This window comes from Protopterus annectens, chromosome 4.part0, assembly GCF_019279795.1.
Source record: "Protopterus annectens isolate FY-2018-M chromosome 4.part0, PAN1.0, whole genome shotgun sequence".
Taxonomy (NCBI): domain Eukaryota; kingdom Metazoa; phylum Chordata; order Ceratodontiformes; family Protopteridae; genus Protopterus; species Protopterus annectens.
In genome coordinates, this window is record NC_056733.1 from 191647507 (window position 1) to 191661804 (window position 14298).

General features: G+C 42.5%; 1 protein-coding gene across 2 annotated transcripts in view; it reads right to left on the minus strand.

Moving 5' to 3' along the window:
• LOC122799248 overlaps window positions 1–14298 on the minus strand; it is a 1077360-nt gene that overhangs the window by 675926 nt on the left and 387136 nt on the right. For both annotated transcript variants that reach the window (XM_044068189.1, XM_044068190.1), the window contains one exon: window positions 12875–12925. In XM_044068189.1, the coding sequence (XP_043924124.1) occupies window positions 12875–12925 (51 nt within the window). The remainder of the gene's footprint in view (window positions 1–12874; window positions 12926–14298) is intronic.

Below are 14298 nucleotides of genomic sequence, written 5' to 3' on the forward strand. Positions count from 1 at the left end.
TGCAAAGGGGGTAAGAGTGGGTGCCCCCTTGCTTGTTTATGTACCACATCACAGTGGTGTTGTCTGTCCGTATCAGTAAATGGCCTTGCTGGAGTTGGTGTTGAAAAGCCTCGATGGCGTGCATTACTGCCAGCATTTCCTTTTGGTTTATATGCAGATGTGTTTCCTTTGCAGACCATTGTCCTTGTATACACCTGCCTTCCATGTGCGCCCCGCATCCAAGGTCTGAGGCGTCTGTAGTCATGGTCTGTGTTATCTGTGGTTTTTTGAATGACATACCTGTGTTTGCCTGGCTCACCGAGGCCCACCATAGGAATTCCTTTTGTAGGCATGGAATGAGCGGTATGATTGTCTCCAAGTTGTTGCTGTGTTGAGACCAAATGCTTTTTAGGTACCATTGAAGCTTTCTCATGTGTAGTCTTGCTAATGGAACCAGGAGAATGCAGGATGCCATGTAACCCAGGGCCTGTAGGAATCTCCTTGCAGTCATCTGGGTGAGTTTTGCTAAACCTTTGAAGTAATGAGTTAACTTCTCTTGCTTGTCTTCTGTCAGGTAAGCCATCTGAGAGGCTGTGTCTAGTTTGGCTCCTAAGAAGATTATTTGCTGGGATGGCTGCAGTCTTGACTTTTGGAAGTTGACTGTGTATCCCAGAGCTTGAAGTAATCGTATGACATAATCCAGGCTTTTTGTCAACATCAATTTGTCGTCCGCTTGTATGAGGCAGTCGTCCAGGTACGGGTAAATTTGTATCCCCTGGAGCCTGCAATGAGCAATTACTGAAGCCAGGCATTTTGTGAATACTCTGGGCGCAGTAGATAAGCCAAATGGCAATGCTGAGAATTGATAATGCTCTGGCCCTGCAAGAAATCTGAGGTATCTTCTGCAGCTGTGTCTGATAGGGACATGCAGGTATGCCTCCTTGAGGTCCAGAGTAATCAACCAAGACCCCTTGCCCAGCATGGGAAGTGCTGTAGAGTCAGCATTTTGAACTTTGGTACTATGAGAAAGGTGTTTAATGCGGACAAGTCCAGTATTGGTCTCCATTGAGATTCTTTTCTTGGAACAAGGAACAGTCTTGAGTAAAACCCCTGGTCTTGTTCTTGTTGTGGAACTCTTTCTATTGCTTTCATCCGAGTCAGCAGAGTGATTTGCTTGATAGCCTCTGTCCTCTGGTTTTGTGGTAGGTTTGGCATGCCTTGTTTTCTTGGTAAGGTATGAAAATGAAACCTGTACCCTCGGTCTACAATGTCCAAAATCCATTTGTCCTTTGTCAGTCTGTGCCAATTTTCTGCAAACAGAGATAATTTCCCGCCCAGGGGAGCTTCTATTTGTTCCCTGGTAGGCGGTAGTCGAGGAAAGTCATTGAGATTGTGGTTGTGGGGCAGGTGAAACCCCTGCGTCACTTCTTTGGTTTCCTGGCTGCCATTGTCGTCCCCTGTAAGGGCCTCTGTATTGGCCTCTTCCTCGGCCACGTCTGTTCTTACCCCTTTGAAACTTTTCTGTATTAGGAAAGGACCAGTTTTTTGAAGGCCAATTCCTACTGAATCTGGGGGGTTGAACTTGGAGGAAATCTTTCACTGTCTGAATTGATTTTGCTTTTTCTTCGATGGTCTTTAACACATCCTTAGCATTTGCACCAAAAAGCTTGTTCTTTTCCAAAGGTGCATCCAGAAGTTTTGCTTTTACATGATCTGGTAGAGGTTGATCTTTTAACCAAGCATGTCTACGAATCACTGCCCCTGTCATAGCTGCCCTACATGAAGCTTCCAGTGCATCATATCCACACTGCAGGAAGTGATTGCTTACTTGCTGAGTGTTATGTACAGCTTCCTGCAAAGTCTTCCTGTCTAAAGGATCAGGAGTGGCTAAAGTTTTTTGTAAATCTTCTAAAAGGTAGTCCTGATATTGTAACATATGAAAAAGGCAATTTAAAGCTCTCATAGATAAGGTAGTGGATGTGTAAACCTTTTTACCCCATCTCTCTAAAGACCTGGCCTCCCTGTTGGAGGGCAATGGATTTTTAGAGGTGGAGGCTGAAACTCCTTTAGGCCCCTGTGAAATAGTTTCCAAATCAGCAGAATGGGCCCTAAATAAATGGGAATGAGTTTCAGGGACCCTGTAATACCTGTCTGGCTTGGCCGGAGCAGGAGGGAGAGAATCAGGGGTAGCACTAGAGTCAGAATATAGATCATCCAGAACATCAAGTACAGGAGGAATAGCTAAGGGCCTGTGCTGGGGCTTCTTAAGGAAAGTCCTCAGGCGTTTCCTAGAATCAGAATATTCCTGACCTTGCCACTTGAAATGTTCCCTCATGGTGTGCAGAACTTCCCCAAAAGAAATATCCTCAGGAGGTGAGGCCGAGGGGATGGAATCTTCTGCATCCGAGTCCTCATAGGTCTGGAAAAGCTCTTCCTGGCTATCAGAGTGGACGGAGCCCTCAGAGTCTTCATCTGAAGGAATAGGTTCAGAGGGTTCAACCCTGGGCCTTTTATCAGGAGGAGGCTGGGATCCTCTCTCAGGATGGGCCTGTGAACCTCTAATCATGGAAATTAAATCAGCAGCCATGGACATAATTTGTGTCTCTGGAGTAGGCTGAGGAAAGGATTTAGAAGTAACATGCTTTGTTTTGCTGGCTGCCTTAGCCCTAGTGTAGGCCTTAATAGACATGGCCATAGGAGGCCTGGCAGCTCCACGTGCAGGAGTGACCTTGTCTACAGCAATGGTCTCGGGCATTTCCTCGGTTTCGGTATCCGGAGGAAAATCGATAACAGGCGGAGTGATGTCCGGAATCGGAGTCGTCGGTAATGCGGTGTCTTCGGTTCGGAGCGGTGGAGAGACCGTCTCAGAGGGAACCGGAGCACTCGCGCTAGGTTTTGTCGTGGAGTCGGTGGTAGACGCGGGCCGAGGATGTCGGTCCCGGTCTTTTCGCTTTTTGGGAGTTTGCGATGTCGGAAGATCCAACGGCATGTTGTAAGCAAATTTATCGGCAAAAAAGTCTTTAGCGAACTCCGCCCGGCGCCTGAGAGTGCGCTTGTTGAAGCGAGCACAGGCTACACAGGCCGAGACGTCGTGGTCTGGGCCCAGGCAAGGAAGACAGTAAGAGTGGAAATCCTTATGAGGTATTTGTTTACCACAAGAAAGACAATTGTTAACTTTTTCAGTTATTTCTGACATCAGCGGAGGCAAGAAAAGGTCCCCAACGGGGTACTTAGCTTTTTTGATGACTTCGGTATCGAAAAACACAGGAGCTGACCGACCGGCACTTGCGAACTGCTTCTGCTTCAGGCACCGCGCGGCAAGAAAGACTGAAGAAAATGGCGTCGGCTGATGCTTATATACTCCAGCCGCTCTGACGTCGGAGAGAAATGCGACATCAGCCGACGTCAGACCCAGACTTTGGAATCCGGCCGACCGAGGGCTGCCTGAGGCAGGACAACCCACATGTTATGACTGCAGTTGCTTTCTTGAAGGACATCTGGGTGATCCAGGAGGATGAAAGGGTAGCCAGGCCTGAAGGTGGAGCCCACTGGTGCCCCAGACCACAGATGAATTCCATGACTTGAACCGGGAAGGCCTCCTGTACCACCAGGGTCCTGCCAACATGAAACTACATACTTCATGGCCATCAAGAGGGACAAGAAAAAGTTTGGGACTTTATTTCCATTTGTTAACTGGCATGGCGAGTTTGACTTTAGACCCTTTTCAATCATGTCCCAGGCAACAGGGATGCAACAGTACACAAAAAGAATCAACACAGGGTCACAGTAAGTTACTAGGCTAATGGCATTGGGGCCCTTACAAGCCACGATAAGCACCTATTGCCCCTTTCCAAGAGGGACACAGGTGGAACCCCCAGGGTGAATTTATAGTTACCTATCCAATCATCCAGACATGAGCTTGAACAGGGCCAAACAGGTACTCTGCTTGACATGAACTAGGAGTCTGTTCCACAGGTGTGGTAACCTCACTCAGACAAGTCTGTCCCTCCAGCAGGTTTTATTAATGTCACATATCAGGTTAAGGTCTTTAGAGCGAGTAACCAATGAGCCATTGAACTTATGGATACGCAGCATTTCCAATAAAGCAGAGTCAGAGATTGCCTTATACGCAAGGCAGAGATCGCCTCTGAGTAATCTGTATGAAACGGAGTAAAGTGACAGTGATTTCAATTGATCCACATAGGACAAATGCTGAATACCTTGAATTTTCTTTGTAATTTTTTTGTGGGCTCCTTAATTGGTGCAGGTGCCTGGAAAGGTACATACCAAAAGGAGCATTGTACTCAATTATTGGCCTGACGAGGAAGAGTACACAGAGTTTATAACTTATTTTCTGGAGGCAATGCCCTTACTTATGAGATGAGCAATACAGAATACCCTTCTTACCACTGTGGAGGCATGGTGATCAAAGGTAAGGCTGCTGTCAACCTGTGTGCCCAGGTCTCTCAACACTGACTGTGTGCTTAGGGTGCTTCCATTAAAGTGGTAGTTAGCAGGAACATCACTTTGCATTGATTTTAATGCCATGACTTTGGCACCAATCATTTGTTTGCGTAAGACCCACTCATAGGATGTTGACATTGTTTGTGGATTCTATGACCACTCCCAGTTTGCAGTTATCAGCAAACTTTATCAGCTATAGACCTTTAGTTTCTGCTTGTACTTCGTAGAAATAGATTCCAAACAGTAGAGATCCCAGGACTCATCCCTGTGGAACACCACTGGTTACAAGTCTGGTGTTGGAGGTGGATCCCCCTATTTTGACTGTATGGACTCTATCGGTGAGCCAGTTATCAACCCACCTAATGATATAAGGGTTGATACCTAGCTGGGTAAGTTTGTCAGTAATGCCCGAGTGAGGGAGCCTAGGGCTCTGGTGATGGTCTTGAACAAGTTCACCAAGTTTAACAGTCATGATCTCCCTTTGACAAATCCAAACTAAGTAGGGTCAGGTGTTTTGAGATTACCTATATCTTTGTTGATAAAGTACATGATTATTCGCTCCACGGCCTTACAGATAAGGCTAGTCAGGCTAATAGGTCTATAGTTGCCGGGGTCAGTGGAAGCACCACCCTTGTGCAAGGAGATAACGGTGGCCATTTTCCATTCAGTTGGGATGAAGCCGGTGCTTAGACTATGACGGAAAAGAGTACGCAATGGTGTTGCTAATTCCTGTTGGAACCCATGTAGATGTAGAATGTAGCCCGGGATGTTATCAGGTCCCATAGATGCTGTGTTTTTGGCCTTAGAGAGGACATTTACGACTTACTGTCTAGAAACACAAGGTGGGGACAGGTGGAAAGAATGTCATAGGGTATGTGGGGTGGGGACAGGTGAGTGAAGTTTTCACAGAACCTGTCGGGTAACAGGTTTGCTATGGGTGGTGGGGACAGGTGAGTGAAGTTTTCACATAACCTGTCGGATAACAGGTTTGCTATATCCACAGGCTCATTGTAAGTGGTATCATATAACTACCACTTCGCTGCAAATCTGGGTCTTACCTTTTAGGCTACGAAAGTAACTAAAGAACAACTTATGGTTGTCCTCAGTTGAGGATGCTAATCTGGATTCATAGTTTGCTTTGGAGGACTTCAAAGAAGTCTTATTTGCTTGTTTAAGCTGAGGAGGGAGTGTTTCTAGTTTATTGCATGTTCCCTCTTACTTTTGGGCAACAATTTCTTCCTCTTATTGTAAAGCAACAATTTCTTCCTCTTATTGTAAAGCCTGTTAATGTCAGTTGTCCACTAGGCAGGTTTACCCTTCCTTGAAGAGCTTCTTTTGGTCCCATCAGGTATGGCCATGTCCCTGCAGTTATACAAGTATTTGTAAAAAGCACCAGTGTAGGGCTCTGCATAGTTACCAGCTACATCTTAGGGGGGAGGTGCAGTGAAGCTATTTATACCATCCCTTAGAAGGATATAACCTACTTTGGAGAAGTTTTTTTAGTTTAGTTGCTGCTGGGGCGGGGGGGGGGGGGTCCGGTGTGATAGTTACTTCAAATGAGACTGATTTGTGATCAGATCTGTCAATGAAAGACTTCACAGTGGGGGTGCTACAGTGGTCCCCCATATTGGTAAGCACCAGATCTAAGATGTTAGCGCTCCTAGTTGGGTGACCATCCACTGGGCCAGGGCATTGAAGTTAATGAACTTTAAGAATCTTTGGGCAAGTGAGTTTGAGCACAAGTAATTTACCCAATCAATGGATGGGTAGATAAAACCAGCCAGAACCATGGTGTTCAGATGTATCTTGATGGATTCCAGTAGATCCAAGTAGGCAGAGTGGTGGTTTGATTCAAGGATGGCAATGACTTGAATAGGTGCCCAACCAACAGTTATAGTTGCACCTGAAGTGTCTCCGAGGCATGATAGTGTTTAACCAATCTGGAGGTGTACTTATTAAAGAATATTGATACGCCACCTCCTTTAGTTTTCAGGCCTTCCATTCATGGTCTGAACATGTGGTAGGAGGTGTAACCCGGTATGACTAGGTTGCTCTCCATTGCCTTGAACCAGGTCTCTGTGACAGCACAGATGTCAGCATCTTCCAAGGTGAAGACTGCTTCCAGTGAGTGCAATTTCACGCTAAGATGCCTAGCGTTTAGCAACATAACCTTGAGGTTGTCTTTTGATGAAATTTTTAAGTTGGAAAACTTGTCCTTGTGACATTACCTAAAAAGGCACTATGGGGGTGGCAAGAGCCTTTGCCAGTAGCTGAAATCCCAGGGGTGGCAGATGAAGACCATCTCTGGAAAAGTATCGAGGTGTATCGATCATGTCATCATAGGCTGACAGAAACTGGATCCCCTTGGAAAGACACCAGAACCTAAGCCAATTACTGAAGTCAATAATTTTCTGTTTATATTGCGGCATCATCCTAGATGAGGGTAATATGCTGCTCAAAGCTAGGGAAATACCTGCCTGTGACACATAATCAGAGAGCTCAGTCATGTCTCTCCTGATGTAGTCCAGGTAGGTACATCTCAAGTCGTTCACACCAACATGTACTATGACGGAATCATAATGATACCTGTTGTTGACAGACGTGAATTCCTTCATGATCTAACAAATCCTGGTACCAGAAAGACAGCTGACCATGACTTTCTCCTTGTCCAGCCTAGTGACAGGACATCTGTATGTCTCACTATAGAGTCTCCTATGATGAAGATATTTGGAGTGGATGTACATTACCTTATTGGCTTTGACGGTGAGACACTGGTGCTTGTGTCATTACGTGTATTGTGCGTTTCGGGTGTTATGGTTGGCTTAGTATGAATACGTTTCAGAGTACTCTGGTGTTTAGGCAGATTTTTTGTAAGCACCTACGCATATGTTGGTCTATGTGTATGCTGTGTGTCATGAGTAGGAGTTGTGGTAGGTAGGCTGACAACTCGCTCTGTTTTGCTATCTATTGTGCGAAAGAGCTGTGATTCCAGATTCATAATGTAGATGCATCTCTCACAAAAGGTACAGGAACGATTTAGAAGCAGGGGGTTGTCAGTGTACATGAGGCAGTTGCTACACTGCCTCAGTAGACCCAAGTCAACCATACTAGTAGGAGAAAAGAAGGGAAACTGACAGTTCATGGTCCTAAGAATAATCTTCGTCTAGCTATAACAATTGAAGAGGGAATACAGCAGGTGCATGTATTAGTAGGTTTAGGCACGAAGAGCTCTGGTTTAGGTACTATTTGCGAGGCTAGAGAGCAAGTGTCTGTAACCGGCAATCCCTGTGTGCAGTAGAGTGTGATGCGCAAACCAGCTCAAACAAGCACAAACTGGTTCAAACTGAAGCTTATTAAAGCATAAAAACAGAAAACAAAGTTCACATTATCCAATCAAAGCACCCTAAACTGAGCCCTGCAACAGTAACTCTAGCTGGATCAGTCCAAATTGTACCTTTTTCCACGACGGTACAGGGGGCCTTTCCAGACAAAAGCTTAACCATTTTACAAGCTCCAAAGTTCACAAATTGTACTAGATTCAGCAAAAAACTGAACCTAGTCTATGCTAGTGTTTTTCAAGTGCAGCACACAAGTAAAATGAACAAAATAAGCAGAACAGTAATTACAGTTGTAAGAGGAATTCAGTTAAAAGCCAATGTAAAAATGCAGTAAAATACAGTTGCACAATTTATACAAACAGATATAAAGCAAATGTTGTTTTAGTTAATAGAAAGTGCAGAAAATAGTTGAAAATAAGTAGTTATCCTTTGTAGACTCAGCAGGTATTTGGAAAACGTTAGAGCAAGGGCAGAAGACCTAACTCACTGCAGCTTCGAGCAAACAAGTCACAAATGACAAATATTGAAAAAAAACAGATTTTTTTAAATTAAAGTATATACAAATTGTGACAAAGAACATGCATATACAACGTCAAATGGGAATACTTACAATACTCAGGCAGTATGAAAGACCTGTTTTAAGCAGAGTAGTAAAATATTTGACTACAGTGCCATTTTTGAGATAGTGTATCATTTTGATGACTGGGTAATTAAGGCTAGGCCTTAGAAGCAAGAACATTTACACTTTTGAGTTGTTCTTTGAGTTTCTTTCCAAAATTTATAAATGGTTTATTTTTTAATGCCCATCTTTATTTCATGTGCTTTGTAATTAGGCATGGAATACAAAAGATAGCATATTATATATAATAATCTCCATTTTCATGGAAAATTGAGAACATTCATAACTATCTTTACCCTGTCCTGCTACACCAAACTAAAAGAACCACATTTTCCCCAGATTTAAACAAATCAACATATGGCACCCCTTAAGATCTGACTCAAACATTTCTCAAAATGTGTAGCTGCAGAAGACCATATATAAAGTGGTTCAGCCAATCCAAAAGCACATTCATTTTGGCCTGGGATGTGAACAGCAGGGAGGCTGGTGCATCTGCCTGTGGCCCCCTGTCAGACTTAAACCACATCAAACACATGCTCTATGATTTTGTATCTCCCAATGCTTGTTTAGGTACCACACAATGGCTTAGCTGTCATACAAGATGAAGGCAAGCACCATAAACAGCTTTCCCTCCACAGCCCTGAGGGCCTGGAGGACTACATGATTCTCCAGCTGGTTAATATGAAACTGTCCGACTACAAGAAGACTGTAAAAAATTACAGCATGCACTTCCACTGAGCTTGCTGTAGCAGGAACACTGACTTGTGAAACTGTTTTGTTGTTTTCACAGTTTTCAGCAAATATGAGAATGCAGTAAAATATATTTTGAATGTTTATGGTACTGCCTTTACTCCACAGCAGTGAACTGTGGAGTTTATTTATATAATTTAGTGGGGTGTGTTAACAAATCTTTAAGCCTGCCTTTTTTTTTTTTTTAATTAGATGTGCATTGTACAACACTGAAACAATGACAATTACATATTCATTTATTTAAAAGCATACAGTCCAATCATGTGTGTTGCTGTGCATTATAAAAGTAAAAGAAAAATCAGTGACTTGCAATAGAGAAAACTACATGCACACTGACAATTGGGCTTAAAATAGTGCACCAAAAAATTATCCTACTTTTAATGCAATAGAGAAAACTACATGCACACTGACAATTGGGCTTAAAAATAGTGCACCAAAAATTATCCTACTTTTAATAGCAATTTTGAACTGAACTGAAAAAATATGGAACACACTGCATTTGATTTCATTAACGTCAATTAATGACTTTTTTGTTGCTGAGTTTTAATAAATAAGTGCAGAGTCATGTATTTCTCGCATTTTTGTTCAAACACTTTCTTTGGTAACTTGGGTGTTGAACTCTGATGCATCGCCCAAAACATTGTGGTGTGTCACCTTTGACATGCGTGTCATAGGCTCATCATCACTGCCTTAAACTAACCTGAAAAACTAAGTATGGGAAGAAGTACTTTTTGTATAAAGTAATATCAAGCCAAGTTTCAGCACAATTTTCAGTTTGGGCTGATCTGTTTTTCAATAAGTTGAATCAGAACTTAATAAACACAATAACAAAGCAAATATTTAAATAACCAGTGCAAAATTTGTTAAGTTTAAATCTATCGCTGACTGCTAAAGACAATCTTGCTACAACTTCTGAAGTTTCTTTATCAATATATGTACAAAATGGATGAAAGCATTACCATTTTCTAATATCACCTTGGCTAACTTGTATCCCAATGTTCTACACTGTTTGACTCTGCCCTATGCGTACTGTGGTACCAGTCCAAATTATGTTATAATGTCTTTCTTTTCTTCTATATGCACCATTAAATTTACTCATAATTCCCAGGTTATTGCTGAAAACTATTTGTGGATTAATTCATCACCCATTTTAACAAAAAATAAAACAAAATAATTTTTATGGGGCTTGCACTAAAACTACATTATATAAGTTACCATAAATACAGTGAGCCAGAGTACTGAATGTGCTGCCAGCTACAAAACAGACATCCAATAGGGCTTGGACAGTTTGTAAAAATCAGTACCCCACAGACACAGCACAGTTAAGCAATTTCACTGGTAGTTTTTCTGTGCAGCCTTAGTGTGAAAATTTAATTTCATGGTGAGTTTCACCACAATACATTATATTGTGCGAGAGGGCACTGCACTTTTTAGCATTTTTTCTCCCTTTTCTTTCCTGTGGTATATATAATTCGAGGGAATAACAAGATTTTTTTCTGCCTTTTTATGTTTTTTCAGTGAATCATTTTCAACATGTTCATAGGTTTTTACTAGGCTAATGACCCCTAGGGACCTTACAAGTCTAGCAGTGCACCTCAAACCCATTTCGATCCCGAATATCATGGGTGTCTTTTTGGGGGGGCATGTTAGTAGGGAGGTAACTAAGGGATTTGTGGGGAGTATTAGTCAGGATAATACTTTTATTGATATTCTCTGTCCATAAGGGACATGGGAGCCAGGCCAAGGGTAAATGTATGACTACCCATTCAACTCTCAAGGTTTTGCTTGAATTCAGGGATGAACTCTGTCTTACACGTGTGGGGAGCCAATTACATATTACTTGGATCGTTTGGGACACGTCTGTCCCTCCAGCACATTTTATTTATATCACAAGCGAAATTTAGATCCCTGGATCTAGTGATTCTGGTGCTGCTTGTTTTCTACCAGATCCATCAGGCCTGAGTCTGAGAAAGCCCTGTAAGCCAGACAAAGATCTCCTCTGAGCAGCTTGTAGGACACTGAATACAGAGACAGAACCTTTAGGAGATCAGCGTATGGCAGGGTATTCAAGCCTTGAATTCTCCTGGTGAGAAACCCTTGTGTGCATCCCAACTGTTGCAAGTATCTGGTCAGGTACATACCAAATGGGGCACAACAGTCAATGATAGGTCTGATAAGGACTCAGCAGAGTAACTTCCTAGGGCCTGGATGCCATACATTTACTTATTAACTGGGCAAAATAAAATTATTTTCTTACTATCTTAGCTACGTGTTGGTCAAAGGCCAGACAACTGTCAACATATGTTCACAGATCTACCACTACTGGATTGACTCTTAGGGGAGTTTTATAGATGGAGTAATTAACTTGGGTTGACAGTTTCCCAAAGGGCATTATAATGCATTTTGGGAATAGAGTTTTATTTCATGACTTTGTCACTAGTCATTTGTCTGTGTTAAACCCTCTTGCAAGATATTGGTGTCTTGGTGAGAAACTATAATAGCTCCCAAGTTGCAGTCATCTGTGACCTTGGTAAGCCAGAGGCCCTTAAGAATTAGATGCCAAACAGGAGTGAGCCCAGCACAGAGCCCTGAGGTAATTCCTCTGGTGACCAGTCTCTTGGTGGGCATGGTCTCACAGATCCTGACTTCTTGGGTCTTGTCTGATCCAGCTGGCAATCCAGCGAGTTATCTAGGGATTTATGCCTAGCTCAGTGAGCTTGTCAACAATGCCCAAGTGAAGTACTGTATCGAACACCAAGTTCCAGTCACAGCAGAGGTGTCTATATTCTCTAGAGTTAGGACGGATTTAAAAGGTGTGGAGTTTAGGCTCCTAGCATTGAGCAGTAACAACTCAAGGTTGCTTGGAGACTTTTTCACTATGTTGGTAGCATTGTCTTTTTGGTATTGCCTAAAAAGGTTTCTAAGGAGATAGATAGTTTTAGCCAGTATCTGAAAGCCTAGGAGGGACACGTACAGCCAACTTATGATGAATGGTTTGCTGAAAAAAGCATGGTTAACATTCTCACAGGGAAACCCACAGACAGAGAAGCATGAAGGCTCTGTCTTCAGCAAGATGATTACACATAACCAGAATCGCAGAACACATATCCAGCCACAAATCTTCACATAATCACTGACATGTGCATTTAAACCAGTATGTATTAAAGTATATATTATATATATATATAGTACACACACATCTATGGGTCCCCTTCAAATCATCAAACTTTTAAAAGCTCGTCTGTCATATGGCCGAGACCATATAATCGAACTTTTAAAAGTTCGAACGGTCTGAACGGAGATCTCCATACAGCATGGAATGGGAAGATTTCTCTCTTCTGCAATGTAGTGCGATCTCAGAGCTGGTATATTTAAATAGTGGGAACACACACACACACACACACACACACACACACACACACACACACACACACACACACACGTTGCCTGAATGGTTCTTCTTAAATCCATACCAAAATACCAAAACTAGGTATAACTCTCGTCAATATCACTGCTAGTGTTATCTATATATAAAGAATACATAGCAGCAGACACACTTGCAGCATTAAGACACAACACCATTTAGTTTAACAAATCATTCCATTAACAAAGGCAAACATTTTTAGACATACAGAAATAATCATACTATGAAACAGTCCTAATATGAGTGAACATTTTTTAATTTGAAAAAATATAGTTAAAGGATTCATTGATAAAAACGTACTTTGTAAGGACATTGAGATTGTTGATAGTAGAAGCAGTCAACATCTTTTGCCTGTAAGGAAAACAAAAAGCTAATCATTAAGAGTTTTATTTATTTACCTATTTAATCATTAATCACACAAGAGAAATGGTCCGCACAACTATTTTCAGGTTTGACCTCAACCCACAAGCAAGAACCACAATCAATCATCATCTAAACGGATTACAAATGCCAGCTTTCCCTGTTTACTTTAGTAGTGTCACAGCTGTAGATCTAAAGCACGTTGGAGAGGTAGTGCATCAGTCAAGTAATGCCATACTATTGGCATGCATAACAAACTTAGGACGCAGAAACTCTACCGGAAGCAGAGTCACTTTGAAGGCATTTCCAAGAATGAACGTGAGACTAACGGACCTATGAGTACCTGGCTCTTGTCTAGCTCCACCTTTACAAAGGGGAACCACCAGTCCAGTGGCATCGCTGTGGTTACTAACGAATATGACAACATTCTGCTAACGTTTCATCAGGCACTGCCAACTTTTATTATCATGGGAGGCATCTTGTTTGGACCATGTACATTATCTTAGAAAACCTCCTTTTCTGCATCTATCCTAGTTTCCTTCTGTTCCCATCTGTATCTTCTCCATCTTCCCATAATGCACTCTGGCAACACAAAGTGCATTATGGAAAGTTAGAGCAGTAGCTGCTCCAACTTCTCATGATGCACTCTGTCTTGCCATTTAGATGTAAAAAGTGAGGTGGAGAATGTATTCAGTAATTCTGTCTGAGATGCAGCAGCACCTCAGTCCACTCAATTTGCAGCCATAATCTGTCAATTCTTCCTATGTTCCCTAATGGATGCTTTTTAATACACAATCGTGGTGGTGGTGCTGCGGTAGCGTTGTCGCCTCACAGTAAGACGCTGTCCGGTTCGACTCTCAGTTAGAGCATCTTCTGCGTGGAGACATGCGTGAATGGGCGTACCTTCGTTGAAGGTTGTGCGTCAGGGCTGGCAACTTGGTACGTAAAAATCAACTGCCAATCATTAGCAGACCAGAGTTCCACTGTGGCGACCCCTAACTGGGAAAAGCCGAAAGTCACAACAACAACTTTTACTGGTATCCCTCTGTGATCTAGGCTTGTATTATTTGCCACCACATATCTAAAAAATCCCTTTCCAGATGACATCCCCACTCTGTTCCTACCCTGCAGTGATGTCTTACCTCCTTAAATATGTCACTGTGGTTAATGCTGGAAGGGGCCATTATTTGTGACTTGCAGCAATGAGGAAAATATTATCCATTACATTACCTACCCTGACCAGTGCCCATGTAATAAAACAAACTTGTACACAACTCTAACGTCTATGCAAAATAGCATGTTAGCTTGCCACTGAATAGACTCTGTACCAAATAGGCTGCTAATACACAAGTTATGTACTAATT